This window comes from Crinia signifera, chromosome 1 (assembly GCF_055691185.1).
Source record: "Crinia signifera chromosome 1, ASM5569118v1, whole genome shotgun sequence".
Classification (NCBI taxonomy): domain Eukaryota; kingdom Metazoa; phylum Chordata; class Amphibia; order Anura; family Myobatrachidae; genus Crinia; species Crinia signifera.
The window spans coordinates 185,091,180-185,115,997 of record NC_139217.1 but is presented as its reverse complement, the minus strand read 5'-3'; the positions used below and the strand labels follow the sequence as shown (position 1 = coordinate 185,115,997).

At 44.0% G+C, this 24,818-nt stretch overlaps 1 protein-coding gene across 1 annotated transcript; it reads right to left on the bottom strand.

Moving 5' to 3' along the window:
• Window positions 1-1,211: 1,211 nt before the first annotated feature.
• On the bottom strand, window positions 1,212-23,007 carry BDH2 (3-hydroxybutyrate dehydrogenase 2). Its single transcript, XM_083179010.1, has 10 exons — window positions 22,886-23,007; window positions 19,345-19,421; window positions 18,056-18,134; window positions 14,159-14,255; window positions 11,576-11,684; window positions 9,242-9,302; window positions 3,095-3,208; window positions 1,958-2,016; window positions 1,777-1,869; window positions 1,212-1,470 (listed from the first exon to the last, which is right to left on the bottom strand). Exons 2-10 carry the CDS (start codon window positions 19,414-19,416, stop codon window positions 1,417-1,419), a joined length of 738 nt encoding a protein of 245 aa, XP_083035136.1. The 5' UTR covers window positions 19,417-19,421; window positions 22,886-23,007; the 3' UTR covers window positions 1,212-1,416.
• Window positions 23,008-24,818: the final 1,811 nt, after the last annotated feature.

The following is a 24,818-nucleotide window of genomic DNA, read 5'->3' as shown; positions in this document are numbered from 1 at the left end:
CTTATCTATTCAATTTATCTAATGGGAACAAAAATCTGGTAATGTATGATAGCATATGAAAATTGAACATTTGCTCCCAAACACTGGATTGGATGGACCATGGTCAGGTGAACAGTACTCTAGCTTACTAGAACACTTTTTTAGACAGACTATCTGGTTTGACTAAAACAAAAAAGCGCTGTCCAGTCAAATTAAATAATCAAGTGGATAGGGGTAATTTTCCATTTCATCACCATCAGAAGAGACCAATGCCTAACAAGTATTGTTTTGTACTCTAGGTTCGGCTCAGATGTGGACTGCGGCCTAGCAGGTCAAAAAACTGAAGCCTAAGCATCTTAAAATGGACAACGGATGCAGCCATCATTACATAAGATCGGATCACAGTGTGGCAGGAGCGGTAAGTGACCCAGTGTCACAGTAGACAGTACTGGGTTGTGAAAATCAGTTGGATGCCCACCAGCCTGGATCACCTTTGTCAGCTAATCTTACCAAGCTTCCATGGCTTTAGTGGTTCAGGGCTCCACCAAGACTGGCCAAAGTGTCATCTATTCAAGAGAAAACAATGACATGTAAAGCCTAACACTTACAATCAGTGGTAACCTTCAATGTAGACAGACTAAAAATGGCTTTTTGGTAAAGGTTACTAAAAGCCACTTTCCAAATAGCTGTGTCCTTATTCACAAACAGGTAGGTGTACCATAATCCCTGTCTTCAAAGGAATGTAACATAATAATCAGCTTCTTTTTCTTCACAAAGCCTGAAGGAGCCACATCCTCTGCAATTTGTAAAGTCTAGTGGATGGACAAAATTTGGTTACTAGTCCCCGATTAGTCCTGTGCTAAATCTTCCCTCTCCTCACCAGTGGAGCCCTTGAAATCATGGAATTGCCTAGGAAATGTATACAACGTGGAGCCTGAAGTTTGCTAAAACTGGTACTGCATGACCCCATAAAAATTCCACTGAGAAACAGACATCCTAAAGTCTCATATGCTGCAGAATAAGGGCCCTACTACTTTGAAGGAGCTTGAACAAGTGTTTTGGAGCACAATTTGTGGCCTCCTGCTCAGGTGCCACGGTGCCCAGAGCAAGGGCTTGTTTCGCGCGGTGCCGTGGGACCAATCGGGGGGACCAGGAAAGTATGTTAAAAAAAAAGCTGTACCTGCTTTTTTTACAAAGGCATTTATAAACTAAACAAAATATTTACATTATACCCTTTACACAGAATTTTTTATTTGAAATAGAATTGTGACTCAATTGACCAAAATAATAGCAGTCTTTCAAAAAAGTTTGATTATCTGTAATCAAAGATTGTGGAGTGACAGTCTTGTAGTTGTGCCAGTTTAATTGCATTATCTCCGGCTTCAGCTGATCTGTGGTGCCATGCTTAGTCTTGTCCAATATCCACCTATGTATGAATTACAGACTCCAGCCACCATCAATAATGTGAGCATTACCAGTGACATAGGCAGACTGAAATGGCAAACAAAAGGCAATCATATGACAATCAGAAAATATTAGATCAAAACAATATAATATTCTGCTCAGACTATCAAATAGAGGAACAGATCTAATGAAATCATAAATTCCAGTACAGGGTTTCCAAAGACAAATCACGAGTAAGACTTCTCCTTGTGCTGTTTGTTTGGAAAATATTGTTTCTTAAAATACTTTTAACATAAACCAATGGCATTGGGTCCACAGAGATAGCTGTAAACTCTATTTCCATGGCTGCATATGGTCTTGCTGGATTGCAACATAGATCAAAAGATGACTTACTTCATCTGAAGCGAGGTAAACACACAGGTGGGCAACTTCTTCTGCCGTGGCCATTCTGCCAGTCTTCTGCCTGGCTAGAAAGTCTGCCAATGCCTATTCAAATCACAAGCAAAACTTTATATATAAACCTAACATCATACCGTAATAAAAATACTGTATGTTCAAGGTATCAGGTTCTTACCTGTTCAGGATTTGGTCTAGCTTGAATCCTCTCTCTTAAAGATGGGGTATCCACAGTTCCTACAATAAATCATACGCAAACATATTATAATGTATAAATGCCCCCCCCCCCCCCCCCCCCCCCAAAAAAAAAAAAATTGCTAGCAACTACCTGGAAATCAATTAAGTACAGCCTTTTGGGAGGCAGATAAGGGTTATTCCAGTTTTTCTACCATTTCATGTAAGTATTTTACTACATATAAAGGTAATCAGCTACATCTTCTAAACGTACCAAATCTGATAGGTTTGATTGATTTTTTTTTTTTTTTTTTAAATAAATGTCAAAATTTAAATACCTACATGGGTACCAGTCCATTACATGGTCAACCTGAAAATACTAACAGGGATACTAGTCCATTACATGGTCAACCTGAAAATACCAACATAGCTACCAGCACATTACATAGTGAACTTAAACATGCCAACATGGGTACCAGCCCGTTACATAGTGAACTTGAAAATACCAACATGGGTACCAGCCCATTAGATGGCCAACCTGAAAATCTATTTAATTAATCTATTTGTTACAGGTGAAGTCTTCCATATCAAAAATGCTTGGGACCAGAAGTATGTTGGATATCAGATTTTCTGTATATTGGAATATTGGTATGCCATAATGAGGTATCTCAAAGAAAGCCTTTATATTTCTATACACGCAGCCAGGTATACAATATTTTTATTAATTTTGCCGCAAATGTGTTAATATCTCAGTCACTCTAAAAAAAAATATTTTTTTTTTTAGGAATTTGGGATAAGGGAGAGTCATCAAGTATATATAAAATCTACACACACACTCACACATACAAAATACTATATAATATTTTTTGTAATTTACAGGGCACATTCATTCTATTAAAACACAACCCACTCTACATATTTGCTGAATCCTGTACTCGGCCTTGTGCTGCACCCATTCTAGATAAGCCACTGGGTGAGGCAGCTATACTGGCAGACCAAACATACATAGGAAGGACATACGAACTAAGGCCAAGGCGACTGATATGAATGACTTACGTATTCTCTATACAAGCATTGTGTAATATGTGTGCACTAGGAATGAATGCTCAAACACTTGCTGTGGTCATCATACTTGACTCACCAGGACATATACAGTTACACCGAATGCCTTGCTCAATGAAATCTATAGCAACAGATTTAGTCAGACCAATTACTGCTGCCTTTGATGTGCTGTACACGCATCGGTTTGCTACTCCTAAAAGAGAAAGGGAAAGAAATGTAACAGTTTTATACATGAAATCACTATAGGCAAAATGTTATTTGCTGCTAAATAACATTAATTACCGCAATATTCATATTACACCCTTACTATCTAATTCAAATAAATGGACTAGACCAGTGGTAGCCAACTCCAGTCCTCAAGAGCTACCAACAGTTCACATTTCCAGACCACCTAGCTGCTGCACAGGTGCACTCATTACTCACGAACACATTTTCAAAGATCCACAGGTGGAGCTAATTACTTAACTTATGATTCTAACGTTAACTGTTGGTAGCTCTCGAGGACTGGAGTTGGCTACCCCCGGACTAGACTTTACACTTGTTTTCAGCACAAACTTTATTTTTTTTTCTACTATTGTCAAGCAGTCCGTATATTTGCTACCAAATTCATTATGAAATACTTCTGCTTACATTCCATGCTGTCAACAAATCCAGGGTGACGCTCTCAGAGTTGAACACTGAGACAATGGCAATTTGCACCTTCGCTAGCAATCAAATCCTCCCCCATAGTGTCTCCAAACTCGAGCCATACATTCTATGCAAGATCTCCATCTCTAATCCACGCAACCTACCTTTTTTCATTCATTCGCGGTTACAGGACTTCTGTCACGTGGCACCGTGCATAGGTCCAATGCAAACCTGACCACTGGGCTGTGAATCTTCAGAGCCCAGTGATCAGCTAAACGCTGTCACGCACAGGTGAATTCCCGCCCATGTGCACAGCTGCGCAGCGCTGCGTTTTTGATCTGAATCGGGCCCACAGCCCTTATGTATCAAACTACTAGTTCTCTACAGATTTTAAAGCAGGACCCTCTTATCTACGTTTATTAATACCCAGTCTCAATTTACTACTGTTCCTAATTGTAAAGAGCAACAGATATGATTAATACATTTATGTTAACATTTTTATTATTAATTTGATATTATTTATACTACGCTACAAATTTAAATATTGTCCATGAATTGCGGCTGGCACTATCAGTATATATTAGAGCTCCATAAATATTATTTATTGACAATTTCATTTCCTTAGACCTCATTTATCAAGAAACATTACTATAACTCAAGCATACATGGCACAACTGTAGTATGTGCAAGTGATTTGTCTAAAAAATGGTTGGAACTTTGAAATAGATAGGAACAAAATTGTAAAAGTGAAAATTGTTACACAATGCTGATTTATATGAATGCTAATATAATATCACAAGGTGTCCAAGGCTGGGCAGGACATTTCCAAGTATTCCCTGTGTCTGAGAACATCTAAAAAAAATACCCATCGATTTCAGTTTTTATAGCAAGAGTTCCTTTAAAGTAAACAAAACTGGATTCAATTATTAAACATTAATGAATAACTGTCAGCAGAACATAATTAGCTTCATTGGTGCACTAATTCCTTACTTCTCCAATGGTGTATAATCCTTACTTTAAGGCAGGCCTGTCCAACGTTGGCCCTCCAGATGTTGTGAAACTACACATCCCAGCATTCTTTGCAATAGTTTTAGCATTCTCTGATAGCAAAACTGTGGCAAAGCATGCTGGGATGTGTAGTTTCAAAACATCTGGGGGGCCAACGTTGGACATGCCTGCTTTAAGGTATAATGATGAACATTAAGCAATCCATATACATTCAGTACTATTATTGCAGGGCATACACATGGGGGCGATCTGACTAGATCACTTAGAAATGAAGCACAGATTGCTCCGTGTGTATGCCCTGCAGCGATGGCCATGCATGTACCTGTGCATCGCCATTGCCTGTAGGGAAAGCACAGTGCTTGCACTGGCTTTCCCTAGATCGCCTGGCTTTGCCTATTAAAAATAGACAACGCTACGCTCAGCATGATTGCTCATCATCACACAGCATCGCAGTGTGCATTGCAGGTGCAACCTTGATATATGCTGAGCGATCATGCTGAGGCACGTCACTCAGCCAAAAAGCCAGGTTGCCCATGTGTATGGGCTTTAGACTGTGTAATCAGCACATGTATGAGTCAGACTGATGGAGATGTGTGCAACTGATACACTCCAAGAGGTGTAGCTTAATATTTTTCTTCAAATTTTACTTCTTAAGTCACAGATGCAGAAAACCATCAGTCGCAGTGTACCAGCTACGCCATGCTGCAACTTTAACCACACAGGAATCAGTTTTAATTAGATACAAAGTTGCAATTGAAATACAGTAGAACTTGGTGTGAGGAAAAGCCACATCCACTGCATTGTAGCACTTGGTATACAGACACTTAGCACAGGAGTCGTTGTGGGACCTGGCATGCAGAGAGGGGCTGTTTGGTACTGTATGTGCTTATGCTGTGGATCAGAATCAACTTTATTGGCCATGGCACACTAGGAATTTTTTGTGGATTACAGTGCAGCATCAAACAGGGGTAAGGGGGGGGGGGGGAGACATTACATACATTAAGACATTACATGCATTCCATTTCTAGCTACGACTCTGGTGCAGTGGCGCCGGACTGGGGGGGGCGAGGGGGCAGCTTGCCCCCCCCAAAATTACTGAGGCGCTAAAGCAGCTGTGCAGGCGGGCGGCTGATTAATCAGTTGTGGCACCCCAGTCTGAGCCACGTCCTCTTGGCAGGGACAGGGTTAATACCCATGCCATTTGAGGGCGTGAGGAGGCGTCCCCAGGCTGAGTGACAGCCCTGGAGGACGTATGGCAGCAGGGAGGAAGTGAGAGGAGGTCAAAGGTTCCGGGGATGCAGGCTGAGGAGCGCGTGATCCGGCTGGAAGAGGAGCGCGGTGAAGCAGCGTGGTGAGGAGAAGGAGCGTGGAGCAGAGTAAGAGCCCAGCGGTGCGCCCAGGACGGAGCCTGACCACCGCCGAGCAACACAGCTGACGCTGTCATCGGGCGACAGCGCGACTATAGAAGCCGCCGGCGGGGGGCCTATGAGAGACCGTCCGGCGCAGAAGACAGGCAGCCTGTGGCTACAAGGAGCCGGCGCCGAGGGAGCAGCGCGAGACACAACGGGAGTGGAGCGGAGCGACTGAGTGCGGCAACGCTGCAGCGCCCGCACTAGTGCCCCCCCTGCAGAAGAGGGACACAGCAGCCAGCCGGGTGGACACCAGGGGACCCTATCGTGACGGGCAGGAGCCTGCAACTTGTTCCAGACGTCAGGTATCTCCTGTACTCGCCACCCCAGACAGACTCCCGTACACTCCCTGCCACTGACGAAATGGACCCTACCTGGCACCCCAAGTACCGGTGGGGCTATACTCTTCCCCAGCACCCAGTGTGCTCCCCACTTGTGCCCATCCCTATGCTGTGTTAGCAGCCCATCTGGATCCTAACCCCCTGACCAGGACAAGTGGGCACCCAGCCTAAGTAGGTGCAGCGAGTAAATGACAACCCCTGGATTAATGTCAGTCCTGGTGTCTCTGGCCACATGTATATGCCGCTGCCCGGTGTATAATGCCCACGTGTATATGCCGCTGCCCTGTGTATAATGCCCATGCGTAAATGCCGCTGCCTTGTGTATAATGCCCACGCATATATGCCGCTGCCCTGTGTATAATGCCCATGCATATATGCCGCTGCCCTGTGTATAATGCCCACGTGTATATGCCGCTGCCAGTGTGTATAGTGCCCGGGGGTAACATATAGCAATTTAGGGGGCGCCAAAATGAGATTATATCTTGCCCCCCCCCAACCTAAAAACGTTCCAGCGCCCCTGCTCTGGTGGATAGGTTGCCAAGTAGGGTCACGTTGTTTGGCTGTTGATATTGGGATTGCATTCGCTTTGATTGGATTGTTCAGGTGATGGACGGCTAACGGAAAGAAGCTTCTTGCGGATGACGGTCATCTCTCCTCCACCCTGATCACTGCTTCCCACGCTAGAGTACAGGACTTTGCCCGTGCTGCACCCCTTCAGTGGAATGCACTCCCTTGCTCCATGAGACTCTCCCCGACCTTGCAAAGCTTCAAACGGGCACTGAAAACTCACCTATTCATCAAAGCGTACCCTTCCACTGCATAAACTAGCTGGTTCTCCGACCCCTTGCCTGTTTACATCCTGCTGTTTAGCCACCACCACTTGCTTGCACCTCTTGTAATCTGTCTGTCTCCCCTTCCTCCGAGCAGGGCCCTCTTCCCTCCTGTTGTCTAAGCCCTCTTCTCTTCACATTTCACTCACAGTTCTCCTATACTCAGTGACCACCTTCGTCCGCATACTCATCTCCATCATTGGCCACAAGCCTCTAGTTGTATGTTGATTGAGTCCTCACTACTTATATTTAAGCTGTAATGTGTACTGAACTGTGGCGCTCTTTATTTGTACTCTATTTTTGCTATTTCTTCAATGTAATGCCAAGTTTTGTCTTCCTGCACTGTTCCTTTGTATGGTGCTGCAAAACACTTGTGGTGCTTTATAAATAAAATAACCATAATAATAATAATCATCATCATCTGGGCGTTTTGGCGGGGACAGACCTGAACCGTCTTCCAGATGGTAGGATGTATCATATAACATTCTATCCAGTTAGTCACTTTTTGCAGACACCAGCAAATTCTGCTCATTATATCAATGTATTTTCAGCCAGCCCTAATGGATTACTGCTCATTTTGGATTTATGCACAAAGTGACTAGCAAGGTTGCTGTCCACATTTTTGTGTATTGGAAGCTTTTAAACTAGGTACTGGTTATTAACAAGTTGTTTTGTACTTTGGATACAGTTACGCATAAGAGGCTAATGTATAACGGAATCTAGATTTTGTCTTGGATTGCATGTAGGCTTCAAGATACTATGGAAATTACACAGGATAAACAGGCATAAGTGGCTTGAAAGATCTGCTTCTTTGCCAGCAATCCTCACTAGAACATTGGTCCTGACTTTGCACAGCTACTACACAATCACGCACTGTGCAAACATTTGCACCAAATCTACAAAACCCTTACTGCAGAAGTACAAACCAAAGTGTGCGGTGGTGTAGGCATATGTGTACGACATCATTATGACTTGAGAGGGCATCTGTGATCCAAGGGCATTTTATTTTTTCCAGTCACTATATATCTTTTTGTATTACGAATCTGGGAAGAGTCCAGTGCTAGCCGGGCAGGCTGTGGGTAAGAATCCTGGAAGTGGCATGAGCGGTACCCTCTGACGTTTTCACACCTTGAGGTCATGATCCACCCAAACCGACCCTCGCTGCACACCTGGGGCTCCTCCCACATTCAAACATTTGACAGAAGAGGTATCAGCTCACATAATGCCATTGATACATTTCTCCCCCATAACGAGTCTCCATACATCTACCCCTCATTCTTATACAATCTATATTTTCCTGAGGCAGTTTCCTATGTTCTAACTTCTCATGCCAATACGGTTTGCCAGCTTTTTATCCTGCTGATCATTTAAAGAACCAGAACAATTTAATCAACTCTCAGTTTGATTGTAGTTTTTGAAGTCTACCTACAGACCAGTCATCTACTTTACCGATATCCTATTCCCATCTCGTACTTTGTTTTGTCCCTATTGATAAAAGGCCTGATTCAGAGGTGGACAGAGCTCCAATGTGTGTTCAGAAGAGCAATTATTTGGTACCACACATGAAGTCCTGAAAACCCCTATGGCACATGAGTTTATGACCAAACGTATGCCGTTACCTATGGGATCACGGGCATTAGGAATGATGAGGCAAAGTCATGTATGCTCCTGGGTGGAGACCTGAAATAAACGCAAAAGAAGACTGTCTCATAAATGGGTTATGGGACTGTCCCAGATGTGTTGATGATGAGAGCAATGATGTGCCAACGATGTTGTTTTTACAAATGTTGTCAGATTTACACCACCCATGGCCATTGAAAGTGGGTATCTCAGGAGTTACACATTCCAATGCACGCAAGTATATAGGAGGTAGAATCTAGCATATTACTACAGATGCAAATATGAACAGAGTATAGATCTGAATCAGGCTCATATTTATCATACGCTCTTAAATTTGCAGTTTTTAACTTAAAACATAACATTTCCCACAATGTATAAAAACCAAACCCACCTTTAATGCTGGAGGCTACAGAAGACATATTGATGATGTTCCCTGACTTTTGTGCAAGCATCTAGAAAACATACGAAGAATTGAAATGAAGTCCCTATGAGATTTTTCAGATAATTGTTCATAAGGTCATTATATTTATGTGATTTATTCTACAACTAGAACACATGGCCTCATTGCATCTTAAAATAGTTTGTAACATTAAACCTGTGCTTTAATGGGAGTAAAACGTATTGCGATATGTTGGATTCATACCAGGGCTGGCCAAACTGATCCTCAAGATCTAGCAACAGTCCATGTTTTCCAGACCACCTAGCTGGTACACAAGTACAGTTATTACTAACTCACATTTTCAAACGTGTTTTACATTTATTTCTAAAGGCCACATTCTACAGATTCACAGGTGACCTGGAAAACATGAACTGCTGGTAAATCTTGAGGACCGGTTTGGCCAGCCCTGATTTATACTGTGTGACTTATCTGTATGCTGAATTAAAGCAACTGTAGCTTACATGAAACCAGGGGCTGGCTGGCAACTTTTAGCCTAGGGGGCAAGTCCAGAGCACTGGCCCATAATCAGCCAAGTCACCGTCGGAAGGAATGCTTTTGCGCGCCGTAGGCGCGCCGAAAAATTAGGGGCGTGGCCTATCATAAGGGGCGTTGCCTGTACCATGATTGTATTGTGTACCTGCAGATTGCACATTTTAGCGAACCTTGTAATACCCATTACACATAAAGCCACATGCCGTAATGCCAATTACACATTACGCCCAACACTGCGATGCTAATTACTCAATACACCGCACACGGTGATGCTAATTACACATTATGCTGCACACCTTGATGCCCATTACACCCCATACTGTGATGGCAATTACCCAATGCTCCCCACACCGTAATGTCCATTACGCCCCATACCATGATGCCCATTACACCGCACAATGTGATGTCCACAGTGCCAGATATGCCCCCACAGTGCAAGATATTCCGCCACAGTACCAAATACACATATGCCCCCACAGTGCCAGACACAAATGCCGCCACAGTGCCAGATATTCTGCCACAGTGCCAAATACGCATATTCCTCCACAGTGCCAGATATGCCCCCAGAGTGCCAGAGACACATATGCCCCCACAGTGCCAGAGACACATATGCCCCCACAGTGCCAGAGACACATATTCCCCCACAGTGCCAAAGACACATATGCCCCCACAGTGCCAGATATGCCCCCACAGTGCCAGAGACACATATGCCCCCACAGTGCCAGAGACACATATGCCCCCTCAGTGCCAGAGACACATATTCCCCCACAGTGCCAAAGACACATATGCCCCCACAGTACCAGATATGCCCCCACAGTGCCAGAGACACATATGCCCCCACAGTGCCAGAGACACATATGCCCCCACAGTGCCAAATACACATATGCCCCCACAGTGCTAGACACATATGCCCCCACAGTGCCAGATACACATATGTCCCCACAGTGCCAGATACACATATGCCCCCACAGTGCCAGATACACATATGCCCCCACAGTGCCAGATATGCCCCCACAGTGCCAAATACACATATGCCCCACAGTGCCAGATACACATATGCCCCACAGTGCCAAATACACATATGCCCCCACAGTGCCAAATACACATATGCCCCCACAGTGCCAGATACACATATGCCCCCACAGTGCCAAATACACATATGCCCCACTGTGCCAGATACACATATGCCCCCACAGTGCCAAATACATATATGCCCCCACAGTGCCAGATATGCCCCCCACAGTGCCAGATACACATATGCCCCCACACAGTGCCAGATATGCCCCCACACAGTGCCAGATATGCCCCCACACAGTGCCAGATATGCCCCCACAGTGACAGAAACACATATGCTGGGGTGAGGGAGGGGGGGGGGGGGAGCGCTTACCCACTTGCTAGCTGCGGGCCGTGCTGCGGCTGGATCAGCTTCTCCAGCCCTCCTGCGCTGGCCGCGGCTTCCAGAACACGGCCGCGGCTACAGGAAAATGGCCGCCGGCCTCCTGCACTGAGAACATGTCCTCAGTGCAGGGGGCCGGCGGCCATTTTCCTGTAGCCGCGGCCGTGTTCTGTAAGCCGCGGCCAGTGCAGGAGGGCTGGAGAAGCTGATCCAGCCGCAGCACGGCCCGCAGCCAGTGGGTGGGTAAGCGGCCCGGGGGGCATATGGCACTCTGCCCCCCGGCCCAGCCCGCCCCTGCATGAAACTGTAAATCACAAAGTGAATTAAGAGGTATTACATTGACCTCAGACTCTGAGTACAACAGCAAAGACACACACATAAAGATAATGCACCCTTACTTTTGGCAGGAATGTTTTGATCATGAGATACATGCTCCGTACATTAATATTCATTGTGAAGTCCCAATCTTTCTCCTCACAATCCAGAATAGTTCCATGATGGACAAAGCTGTACCAACATTATATGTCATCAAAAGGTGAATGCAGTTTCAGTTATAGGCAAATTACTGTATGACAATAATAACGCTTCAATAGTTACGAGTAATAGCAAATGTCAGATTTCCATATTAATAACTTAATTTAGCTTCTGGTGAAAAAGCATCACAGCTAAGCCTTTTTGAAATCTGCACTCTCCAAAAATATGTTCTGTATCATTTAGTACTGTTCATTCTAGCAACCTGCATCATTCAAAACCCGTGCAATTCCTCGTCCCTGCCTGGGGTGTCACTCTCTGCTGTGGTGCTTCTAGCACAAGTTTTGGCTGCATATCAGCACTGAAATACAGACTACACTGTGTTCTAGAAACACCACAGCAAAGAGTGACACCCCAGGCAGGGAAGAGAAATTGCACAGGCTTTGAAAAATGCATATGGCTATAAATGATGATCCTGTAATTTAGCCTATTCATTCCCGGACAACATTTTAGGCAGGTGAAAAAAATGACTGTTTTTCGCTGTTTTTTGGGAGGCAAATTCGATTCACATATTCAATCCCACTGCTGGGAAAAGGCATGGGCGAAAATGTACTCAAAATTATATAATGAAAAGGCGAATCTGCGTTGTTTTTTTCCGCCTGGCGAAAATTTTGGCCGGCATTGAATACCCCCCTAAGAGTCGTGTGACAGTGTTGTTCAAGTCACTGAACCTCTCCGGTCTTCAAAATAGCTTACTAGTGCAATCAGGAATTACTACAGTTAGCCATCATTCCCAATAATGATCCTAGTCCTACCATTATCCATCACTGTTATTTCAGTGTCACACATGATAGTGGGACATACTGCACTTGTGACTGGTTGTTATACGGATCTGCTGTAACATTATGGTGTACAGACCTCTTCAAGTAGTAAATAACTGCGGGGTGGGTTGCTGGTGTGCGGTGTAACAGGAGTCCTATGTCCATATCAGGCGATGATTCTTTAATTTTGTGTCAGTGCCCAGTTGGCAGCAGTGTGATATTTCTACTAGACCCAGGATGGAATATCTCAAATTCAGAGATCCGCTCCATTTCCATGCTCACCAATTTTAAAGACAGGACTCCTCTGGGAACATTGCAGAGAAACTCTTGCACAATGGCTGCACTAGCAAGCACCATAGGAGACTCACACCTCAGGATTACATACAGCTGTGTATGATAACTGCACATCCACCTACCCCCTGACCCAGAGGGCTGCAAGTGCACCTCACCGGTGACTACACCATCTGTTAACATTGTTGGATGCCGCATCACAGTCTGGTACTTTCTCTCCCATAGGAAGTTCAAATACAGAGTAGCCCACAAAGTGGTACGTATAACACCACCATCTAGACCAGTGGTTTTCTACCTCGATCCTCAAGTTCCTCAAACAGTGCATGTTTCCCAGGTCTCCACACAGAGTCACAAGTGAAATAATTAGCTCCACCTGTGGATCTTTTCAAATGTGTCAGAGAGTAATGAGTGCACCTGCCGGGTGACCTGGGAAACGTGCACTGTTGGGGGTACATGAGGACCGAGGTTGAGAACCACTGAACTAGACCAAGATTAAACAGAAGACACTCACTAAACAAGACACCAACTTGAAGTACTGTCACCCTACTTCTATGTGTTCCATCTCATACACAGCTACTTAATTATCATTATCCAATTGAATTCTCTGCTGCATGCAATAAATAATTGTATACCCACATCATCTGCCACATCATCTGTGTTTATTTCACACAATTAGCACACAAATAACATTGTGATTTCTAATAATCTATCAGTTCCGTGCCTGCTGTAATATCAGACCCAATCACCAAACATCAGTAATCATTGTTCCATGTATGGCTATTCTAATATGATCAGCTTGCACAGACACAACTGGTAACACAGGCAGCCCCCATCAGCTAGAGCAGGGGTCCTCAAACTATTTTGCTCTGGGTCCCCATAAGACATTAAAAATAATTACAGGACCCCAGCAAGTTACTGCAGAAGGTCATCACATGACATGTGTAGTCAGCAGACAGCACATACATGGCAGCATTGTGGAGGCACAACACGATGGGAGGAGTCTAATATAACAGACCATTTAACTGACTTTTCAGACTCCTTGAATCACTGATTGATATTAGAAAAGTCACTAGCCTGATGGTCTGCAACATGGGGTCGCGATCCCATGCTGAGAAGGTCAGGACTCACTTTGGGATCAGGACCCACAGTTTGAGAACTGCTGAGCTAGAGTGATCGGATCATCACTAGTCTGCAGGCCCTGTTACTATAATTGGAATAGGACTACACAACATAACGAATAACTGCCAGCACCTGACATTTACCATCATGCCTGACAATTATCACTTCTAGATTTCAGCAATTTGCATTGTTTGCCTAATGGCCTCTATCATCCTATGCTTACACTAACCGGCATAAGTCATTGAGGGTGCAAAACATGGGACGATCCAGGCTACTTACCCAGCCACATTAAATAGAACATCAATTTTATCAATTTCCTGGCACAGTTTTTCAATTTGCTCCTTCTTAGTGACATCCAACACTCTTGTTTGAATACCTGGAACAAGAGTAATACAATTTTATGTAGTTATTCAAGTGTTCGGGGGGCTCTCTTTTTGCTTTACTAGTTTCCAAAGAGTATGGTTCACCCAAAGTACTGTACATAAAGCTTGGCTTGTAAAGATGTGTCCTCATACATCTAGCCTTAATACACCATGCAGTGGACGATGCCTGTCATGGGTGTGTTGACCAGTGTTGGGTGCAAGTCCATAAGCGTTGGGCATCTATTTCTGCTAAAAATGCTTATCGCATCGCTATGATGCACAAGCAGTCTCTGCTGATTAAAATTATCTGCAGTTTGATTATATTCTGTGTGTGACTGCCCCTGTATCTGCATACAAAATGGAACATTATAGAGTTTTCTATGGCTGAAAGTGAATAACTAGGTTGCAATTGGGGTATTCGGACACTTTCAGCATGATTACAGTCGGTGAAAAGGTGTGTGGCAACTTCTAAAAGCATATGGATAGGGGCAGATCAGCTTCACGGATGCTACAGGCACTAAACACATGAATATCTGCATTCGTTTTCTAGCACACAATGCAGTGGATTGTGTGTGACACCTGTGGAAACTACACTGCACATACCAAAGCGCATCCAAGCCACATTCTTATACCTCTATCACACATAGCAGTTCACCCAGGTTATTGCCTGGGCAGTGGCAGATTCAGGGGGGGGGGCACCTGGGCACGTGCCCCCCCTGTTTTGTAGCTGAGGACCAGGGCTTTCCAACGAGCCCAGCCCCGTGTCTCTAGCCCCCCGGAAACCGGAGATATCGTCTGGCAAACCTGTAACGTTTTTTCCCCATAGGATAATATGGGACCTGTCAATTCCGACCCCCAACCGGTTCCGACGGCTGCCAGTACCCACCCTGGCATCACAGAAGCTTGTGGTTGATTTCATTCACTTCCAAATCGCTGGGCCTTCAATATGATACCAGGCTGGTCCAAATCGGTCAATCGGTTCCAGAGATATTGCGTGTAAACCGATTTTTTTATTTTTGAAATGTAATTTCATGGCTGTTCATGTTCTTTGAGGGCAGATTACTCTGGAACCAAACGTTCCAGTTTCACTGGACCAAAATCATTCAAAGCCCACTCAAAAGTTCTTCAATATAATACTTGTCTCATGTAAATGGCTCAGTTGCAAGGGCGTAACTACCATAGGTGCAGGGAGTGCAGCTGCTAAGGGGCCCAGAGCTGAGGGGGGCCCACTTTGCCTGTCAAAGTATGATATGCTGTATACATTTTTCAGCATAAGGTGATAAATAGGGGCCCTTACAAACTTTTGCTATGGGGCCCACACAAACTTTTGCTATGGGGCCCACATGTATCTAGTTACGCCACTGCTCAGTTGATTCCGAAGATATAACCAGTTAAATGAGATAACTGGTTAAAGGGGGGAGGGGTGGTTCTCTCTCCCCCTCACACCAGAAAATGCAGGGACTAGGCTGGTGTAAAAGGGGCCAACCTGGGAATGCATTTTCTGGTGTGAAAAGGGTATTATTTCAAATAGCCGGGACCTGCAGTGCTCTGAATACAGCCAAGCTCTGCCACTGTCAGTGGCTATCACTTCTGCTGTCCCCCATTTACCACGAGCATGTATTCCCCCTTGGCAATGAGCATGTTATCCCACATGGCAACGAGCATGGAACCTCTGGCAATGATGCAAAACAGAGGGGGGTTGCAGGTGCACTATGCAATCATTACTGCTAACATGTATTCCTTTTATAATTAATTTCTGAGGATGTTAGCATACATTTGGCCAAATATATCTACCTGCTCACCACGTTAAGGTCTCCTCATTGAAGCAGGTCCCTAGCACTATGGGGTTCATGCCTGTGGCACAGGGCACCCCCAAGCCAGTCCAGCAAAATCACCCCAGGGCATCACATAAATAAAATATAGCTGTGAAGTGTAATAGAGTTTATAGTGTCATAGAATGTAGGGTATGTGTAAGCAACTAATAGTGATAAAGGGTGTGTCAAAAATAAAAAAAAATTGTGAAAAAATACATATAAATAAGACATACATAGAAAAATGATATGTTTATGTGAGTCTATGTGTAAAGTAGCGATGCCCTGGAGTGGTCCAGCCAGACAAGCCCAGGGGGGCCCAGCACCCAGACAATTACCCCAAGAAAACTCACATTTGTAAATTATTAGGACTTACTTGGAATTATGCCTTCATCACAGTTGTGCAGTCATTGCTAGTCCCTGCTTAAAAACTCTGCCACTGTCAGTGGCTATCACTTCTGATGTCCCCCATTTACCACGAGCATGTATTCCCCCTTGGCAATGAGCATGTAATCCCACATGGCAACGAGCATGGAACCTCTGGCAATGAGCATGGAACCCTTGGCAATGAGCATGTAGAGAAGCAGCACTTATGTAGCATAATTTTTAATAGGCATTATGGTGTTTGGCATATACACATAATGGCGTGTAACTTAACGTGTAATGGACATTATGGTGTAAATGTTTAATGCGCGCCTTTGGTGGACAATGTCCCTGTTTATGAAGTGTATTGTGAATTTTGGCTTAATCTGTGTGGCATTATGTGAATTCTGGCTCAATCCGTGTGGCATTATGTGAATTTTGTCTCAATCCGTCTGGCTCAATCCGTGTGGCATTATGTGAATTTTGTCTCAATCCGTGTGGCATTATGTGAATTTTGGCTCAATCCATGTGGCATTATGGGAATTTTGGCTCAATCCATGTGGCATTATGTGAATTCTGGCTCAATCCATGTGGTATTATGTGAATTTTGGCTTAATCCATGTGGCATTATGTGAATTTTGGCTCAATCCATTTGGTATTTTATGAATTTGGCTCAATCCATGTGTTATTATGTAAATTTTGACACAATCCGTGTGGCATTATGTGAATTTTGGCTCAATCCGAGTGGTATTATATGAATTTTGGCTCATTCCATTTGGCATCATGTGTAAGGGGCAAGTATAATGGGGTCTAGTATTTTGTTGCATAATGTGTAGAAGTTGTTGTACACTACACTCAAGGACATGCCCCCTGTTGAGTGGCCACACCCCCTTTTCCGGAGCGCACCTTCGGCGCGCGTACAACTACATCCTTCACTTTTGTCACCATGGTGGGCCTGCGTACTTTAAATGCCAGGGCCTATTTTTAATCCCATTCCCACTCTCTCTCTGCCGGTCTCTTAGCATGTACATTGGCACCACTAACACCACCCCTCCCCCACCTAAACCCTCTTTTATCATGGTGCCCCCCCTGTAATTTTATCCTGGATCCGCCCCTGTGCCTGGGTAAGCCAGTGTGACCTGGGTCTTGCTACAGTATGAAATGGTTCACAAGGGTGCCACTACCAGTGCTGTGCCTGGGTACAAACCAGGTATGCTGCAAAGTGGTACCTGTTATGCCTAAAAGTCTTCGGATTGGTGCGCTTAAGAGTGCTCAAAGAGACTTCAATTCCAAGTTGCCTATATAAACAGTGACAACTCTGAATAACCCAGATGGTTGGTAGTGTTCTAAATGATCGGTACGAATATCCAAAACCCGGGCTATGACCTGTGATTCGTATCCTGGTTCGACATGGTTCGGAGCCAGGGCTTCTGTCTGAAGGTTTTTTTGTGCTGATCATAGAGACCGCACATATAAAGATCCTGATACTATGCATTCTTTATTTGAAGACTGACAGCAATGAGGTATGTGTGTTTCAGAAAAAAGTGGAACAATTTTAATCATTAACCCTTTCAGTATTTTCTTTATTTCTGAATTTTTACACTAAATTTCTCATTAAAAAAAAGGACCTGCAGAAATACCTTTGTATGAATCTAGGACTTTCAGCTTCTCTTCATTAATGTCAGTTGCAATCACCTGCGCACCTTCTTTAGCAAATGCCTTAAGACACAAATATTTCATATAATCATGACAAGAATTAAACAGTAACAGTTGCATTTCTCTGTGTTATTTTATATTTTAAATTGGTGTGCTGGGCAGTGTTCTTTCTGTAATTGAATTTACCTGTACATTTTAATCTACACTCAAGCTCCGTACACACGGGGGGAGATATATTGCCCAGCAATATATTGCTAGCAATATATTCCTGAGCAATATATTGCCCAGTGTCTCCTTTGCATCAGCGACCAGAGATGGTCGCTGATGAAAAGGAACCTCTGCTGGGGGAGCTGCAGAGGTAATTAGCTGGTCGCAGGAGCAAGCTCCTGCGACCAGCGATTACAATGGGGCAGAAAACGGGAGCGCGCACCTGGCGATTTATCGCTGGTGCGCACTCCAATCACTGGCAATATGGTCGCCTGCGACCATATTCCCAGCGATTATAGCCCCTATCGCCCCCGTGTGTACACAGCATCAGTGTCAATGTAACATTGTGGAAATGTCAGTGCCCTATTATAGTCAGTCAGTATACTTTATGTTTTACAGAAGTGAGGAATGGTGAATGAGTCTTACCAAGTGATTTATTGGTAAAGCAAGAACTGTAATAATGCAGTACTGTGTATACAGATAGCTATTAGTCATGGATGTATGGAAACACTACTGTACCTCATTTTTTTAAATAGATATAGCTCAGAAAGGCCCTACTGAGCCATATCTATTTTTAAAATGGGTAGTGTGTTAACTCAATATCGTTAGTAATATATTCTGCTGCTTCAATGTATATCCAGCCCGGGCTGCTTCAATGTATCTCCCGGGCTGGATATAATTCCCAATCCGCCCCTGGCTCCCGAGCATTGTTAACGACCCACCCCATCAGCTGATTGGGTTAATTGATATCATCCACTCGCAGGTCTGTCGATATCTTTAATGATATTGGCGGTCCTGCGGGTCATCTACTGTGTACGAAGCTCCCAGAGAGAATTTTCCAGAGAGAGGACATTAAGAAGGTGTCATTAATTAGATCAGTATTTCTATGGCAGCATAAAAGGTTTCTGCTGGTACCACCCTCCCCGGCAACATTCAGGGACTATACTGTTACCTAATAGGTTTATATTATTTGGCCCATAAGCATATACAATAATATGCAATCTTCTCTATTTAACTAGTATGACAGAAATCTGAATACTAAAGTTGGGAAGAAAAACTCACTTACAATTGCAGCAGCATGTCCAATTCCCTGTGCTGCAGCAGACATTAAAATTACTTTTCCATCTAGGCGACCCATTTTACCTGCAGAAACATGGACACCATTAACTTACATTAATGCTATAATTCCCAAATAAGATCATATTATTAATGTAGATAACTTAGTCAGGCATGCCCAAACTATGGCACTCCAGCTGTTGTGCAACTACGTCCCATCATGCCTTGCCACAGTTTTGCTATTAGGGAATGTTAAAACTATGGCAAGGCATGCTGGGATGTGTAGTGTTACAACAGCTGGAGGACCATAGTTTGGACATGCCTGTACTAGATGGCGGAGCAATGTAAAGAACAAAATATGAACTGTTTGATCGTTTTCAGTTTCTGCCAATATTCCATTTTTTGTTATTTTTGTCCTATTAAGAGAACATTGCATTAAGGCACCAGATATCTGGACAAATTAAGAAACGCTCACACTGTGACAATTAAGCTCGGTACACACTTTACAATGTTTACCCAGCCCGACATTGCAGCTGACAGGACATGGCATGCGGCAAGTGCATACACTCTTGCTGATGCAGAGTCTGACGGGGTGGGGTGATCATGTGATCTGCTGTCATCGCTAGTGATATTCCTTTTGGCACACAGGGGTGTTGCTACCAACCCGCGGGACCATGAGTAAACACTAGACGATGCATCCAATATATTTTGCTCCAACCCGTGGGTTCTAATGCGTACCCAGCTTCAGGCCTTCTAGATCTTTTGCACCCCAAACAAATTCCTGTCGAATTCACACCTATCAGCTAGAAGCAGAGCTTCTAAAAGGCAACATAGGCCTCCGTCTAGGGCCCAGAAGGTTCTAAGGGGCCCCATAAATATATCCTACCCATCCAAGTGTTCTCAGAGGAACACTGCGCAACTACCGCATGACATCACACTGACCTGCCCACACTCCCAAAGTCTCCTAAAGTCCCTTTGATGGTCTGATAGGATAAAAATTATTTGGACAAAATGGATTCATCCACTGCATGCGGGAAGTCATTTTACTTTAAATATGACACAGGTATTAAGCCTACTTCCTACTGAATCAGATTTGTACACAATGCCAATGTTCATGCAGCTGAGCATTTATTTTTGCATGCGCCAAACTACTCTATTGATGCTGCCTGTAATCAGCAGCAAAAACATAGTGTTATGGATCGTTGAAAGGAGGAGGGTCCTGAACCTGTATCTTGCTTAAGGACCCATGAGGCCTGAATTTGCCTCTGTGATCAGCTAACAATAAAACTGAGAAGTGCAGTGAAAATCATAATTATCTTGTTAAAATGGCACCTAGGCGGCATATATAGATGGCAATTGAAAAGTCAGTTCTTGTAGTCAGAAGTAGGAAAAATGGGCAAGTTGAAGGATCTGAGCAACTTTCACAAGGGACAAGGAACAAACTGTGACCTACTCCAAACAATGGGTCTTCTTTAATGTCCCCAGTACGCAGCGGGTAATACCAAAACTGGTGCAAGGAAGGACAACTGGTAAACTAGCAATAGGATCATGGAAGTCCAAGGCACACTGATGCATGCAGGGAGCGAATGCTACCCTGTCTGGCCCAATCCCTCCCTAGACTACTGTAGCACAAAATGCTGAAAAATATAGTGCTGGCTATGATAGAGAGGTGCCAGAACACACAGGAGTAGATGTATCATGCAGGTATGTGAAATGTTGATAGTCTGAGTTTGCAGATGGTCAGTCACTAGACAACCTGGGATTGTTTTTTTACAGTTGATTATGTCAACATATTTTCTGTGTAGAGTTATTTATTTTTATTTATTAACAGTTTCTTATATAGCAGATACATTTTGTTGGAAGCCAATTGACTTACCAGTATATTTTTTGATTGTGGGAGGAAACCGGAGTACCCGGAGTAAACCCACGCAAGCACGGGGAGAATATACAAACTCTGCACAGTTAGGGTCATGGTGGGAATCAAACCCATGACCTCAGTGCTATGAGGCAGTAATGCTAACCGTTACACGTAGATATGATGAATGTTTACATGCCAAGCATGTGGATGTGCTCAATGTTGACAGATTAACCATGTCAACATTCTCATGTTGACCTGATGACTGTTAACAAGTTAAACCACACCCATGCAGAGAAGAGTGTGAATATCAAGAAAAGTGAGGAGCAGCAGCCAGTTGTTGGACTGAGAGAAGAAACACAAACAGGTATGAGGGACTACCAATAAGCACGTTTATGTTCCAATGTAACTTTAGCATTAGGGCAATGTTTCCTAAGCTAAGGACCTCAGAAACAACCAGCAGTGTGCAAATTCAGGACTCATGCCTGAATAATAATGAGGGGTTCTTGTCCATCGCATGCCAGTGTTGGAAGATAGCTTGGATAAAACATGTTACTGTTAAAGCAAGGATACACGGATTACAGTTTCCTAATGATTAGTACAGTGCAGGGCAAGTGTAATTTGTGTTGATGTAGTCAGTATCCCTTCAGTTACTGCAAACAGCCGGCATCAGTTAAGGCAAAGAGTTAATCTTCCCGTTGGTTATGTCAGGGCACCCATTATCCCTGAATCGCTTTACTTGCATGCACCCATTATCCCTGAATTGCTGTACTTGCATGCACCCATTAGCCCTGCAGCTCTGTACTAGGATGCACCCATTAGCCCCGCATCGCTGTGCCCATTATCCCTGAATTGCTGTACTTGCATGCACCCATTAGCCCTGAATTGCTGTCCTTGCATGCACCCATTAGCCCTGAATTGCTGTACTTGCATGCACCCATTAGCCCTGCAGCGCTGTACTAGCATGCACCCATTATCCCTGCAGCGCTGTACTTGCATGCACCCACTAGACCTGCATCGCTGTACTTGCATGCACCCACTAGCCCTGCATCGCTGTACTTGCATGCACCCACTAGCCCTGCATCGCTGTACTTGCATGCACCCACTAGCCCTGCATCGCTGTACTTGCATGCACCCACTAGCCCTGCATCGCTGTACTGGCATGCACCAATTATCCCTGCATTGCTGAACTTGCATGCACCCATTACACCTGCATTACTGTACTTGCATTAACCCATTACACCTGTATCGCTGTACTTGCATGCACCCATTAGCCCTGCATTGCTGTATGCAATGCTAGAACCTATATAAAAGTATATAGAGGACTAGAATTAGCTGTAGAAAAAATATTTTATTTTAATTAACCAATGCAATGTGCTACAAGCCATGGTAAATTTAGTACAGCAGGGTTGTATTATTTTAACTGATCTCTGCTGCATAAACATTATCAGTGCATTTACCAAGTAGCTAACTACACTGTTTCTGCAGGTGTAGCAGCTGCAGACTCATAATACATGGCATCAGAGGTGCAACCCGCTGTCTCTTGTGCAATAATAAATACAGTATAAAATGTGCAACGCTTTTACTAGTGCCTGTGTCCCTCCTGGAGAGGGTCATGTTGGGAGGTATGCCATATGCTGGGACGGTAAATCTCTACACACCATACTCTTATAGAATAGTAAATCCCGATACATACCCAGAATCTATGGTGCTCAGTAGTTTCTGTACCTCTGACCTTTGGCCCGTCAGCAGTCATGTGATGTAGGGGAGACGAGTGTCCGTGACTGCAGAGCTTGTGGAAGCAGAGTTGTCTGCCACCTATTGGTTAATGTGTGTTAGCGCATATATGTTTAATGTAATAACTGATCTTGAAATTATTGATAATCTTTTAGTGACATTATCATTACGTGACGTCTAGAATACTAGAAGAGTAAATTATTTTATTGAATAAGTAAAAATAAATAAATAGACCTTAACCAATATCTTTAAAGTTGCAGTTTAATCCCCTAATTCAGTGGTTCCCAAACTTTTTTGAATCACGGCACCCTAGAGCATCAAAATATTTTCAAGGCACCCCTAGGCCAAATGCTTTTTATCGAGAAATTCTGAAAGAAAAAAAAAAGTTAAATGAGGTGCACTGTGTTTATATGTCACAGTTATCTGGTGAGGGACAGGATTTGCTTCTGTTTGTCCACATATATTATGATTGGCAGCCACAAGCACTGGTTTTGCCTGGTACATTGACCATAAATAATATGAATTGATCTTGGTCCACCAACTGCAAGTGTCCTGAGGCACCCCAGGGTGCATAGGCACACAGTTTGGGAACCACTGCCCTAATTTAAAGATCAACTGTACAGCAGAAGCTGTTTCTACCAGTGGCGTAACTATAAAATTTGCTCCCCCAAGCCAAAAAAGTTTCCTGCGCCCCCCCCCCCCCCATAGCATTCTTGTTTCTTGACAATATGGCTCCCAGTTTTAACAGTAAAAATGTGCCCCACCATTAGATATTTTCAAAGTAAAGAATGCGCACATTTCAATAAAGTATGTGCAGCCTCGCTTCAAGGGTTAATGCCCTTTACAAAAATGCCGCACACTGCAATGCCCATTAACAATAGGTCACCCATCGTAATGTCCCTTAAGCATTATGCCACACACCGTAATGTCCATTGCACATGCCACACATCGCAATGACCATTACACAATGGACCTTATTCTAGTTCACTCTTAGAGGCAAATTGCGTCTTAGCTGGACAAAACCATGTGCACTGCAGGTGGGGCAGATGTAACTTGTGCAGAGATAATTAGATTTGGGTGGGGTTTTTCTTCAAATTGAAATCTATATTGCAGCGTAGAAATAAAGCAGTCAGTATTTACCCTGCACAGAAACAAAATAACTCACCCAAATCTAATTCTCTCTGCACATGTTACATCTGCCCCCCTGCAGTGCACATGGTTTTGTCCAGCTAAGAAGGAATTTGCCTCTAAGAGTGAACTAGAATAAGGCCCAATATGTGACAAACCGTAATGCCTATTAAACATTATGCCACACACCGCAATGCCCATTACACAATATGCCAGACACCACAATGCCCATTACATATGCAATGCTCATTACACAATATGCCACATAAGGGCTGCTTACCTACATGCTCATTTCTACGGATTGAATACTTGATGCCAGGGGTTGCACGCCTGATGCCAGGGGGATTACCCCTCCCCCTCACTGCAACGGTGAAGGAGCCAGGTAGTGCAGTGCACAACCCACCTGGCTGGTCAGCAGCTATTTCAAAACTTGCGCATGCTCACGAGCCAATCAGAACTCACGGTATGACAGCCAATCCGGAGCCACCACTGCATCTCTTGATTGGCTAAGTTGTGACTGAGCCAGCATGCGTTTTGAAATAGCCGTGACCTGAGTGCCGGCTGGGATGCCGGGTGGAACGCGCGAAAAACAGCACTGGGGAGAACACTGTACACCAATTGAAATGTAACTGTGGGATTTTTAATGGTCACTAGCAAGTGTAATTTGAGAGTGTGATTCTGCTACAGCAGAAACCACTTTACTATCTGCTTACCTCCTGTCGGCTTAAGGAGGCTTTCATGCCTGCGGCCTGAGGGCGATGACC

Coding starts and splice junctions, on each gene's coding strand:
- BDH2 (XM_083179010.1), bottom strand. CDS start 19,416: ATGGGTCGCCTAGATGGAAAAGTAATTTTAATGTCTGCTGCAGCACAG. Junction 11,685..14,158: donor GTTCTATTTAATGTGGCTGG/GTAAGTAGCCTG, acceptor ATGTTGGTACAG/CTTTGTCCATCATGGAACTA. Junction 2,017..3,094: donor GTGTAACTGTATATGTCCTG/GTGAGTCAAGTA, acceptor GATTTATTGTAG/GAACTGTGGATACCCCATCT.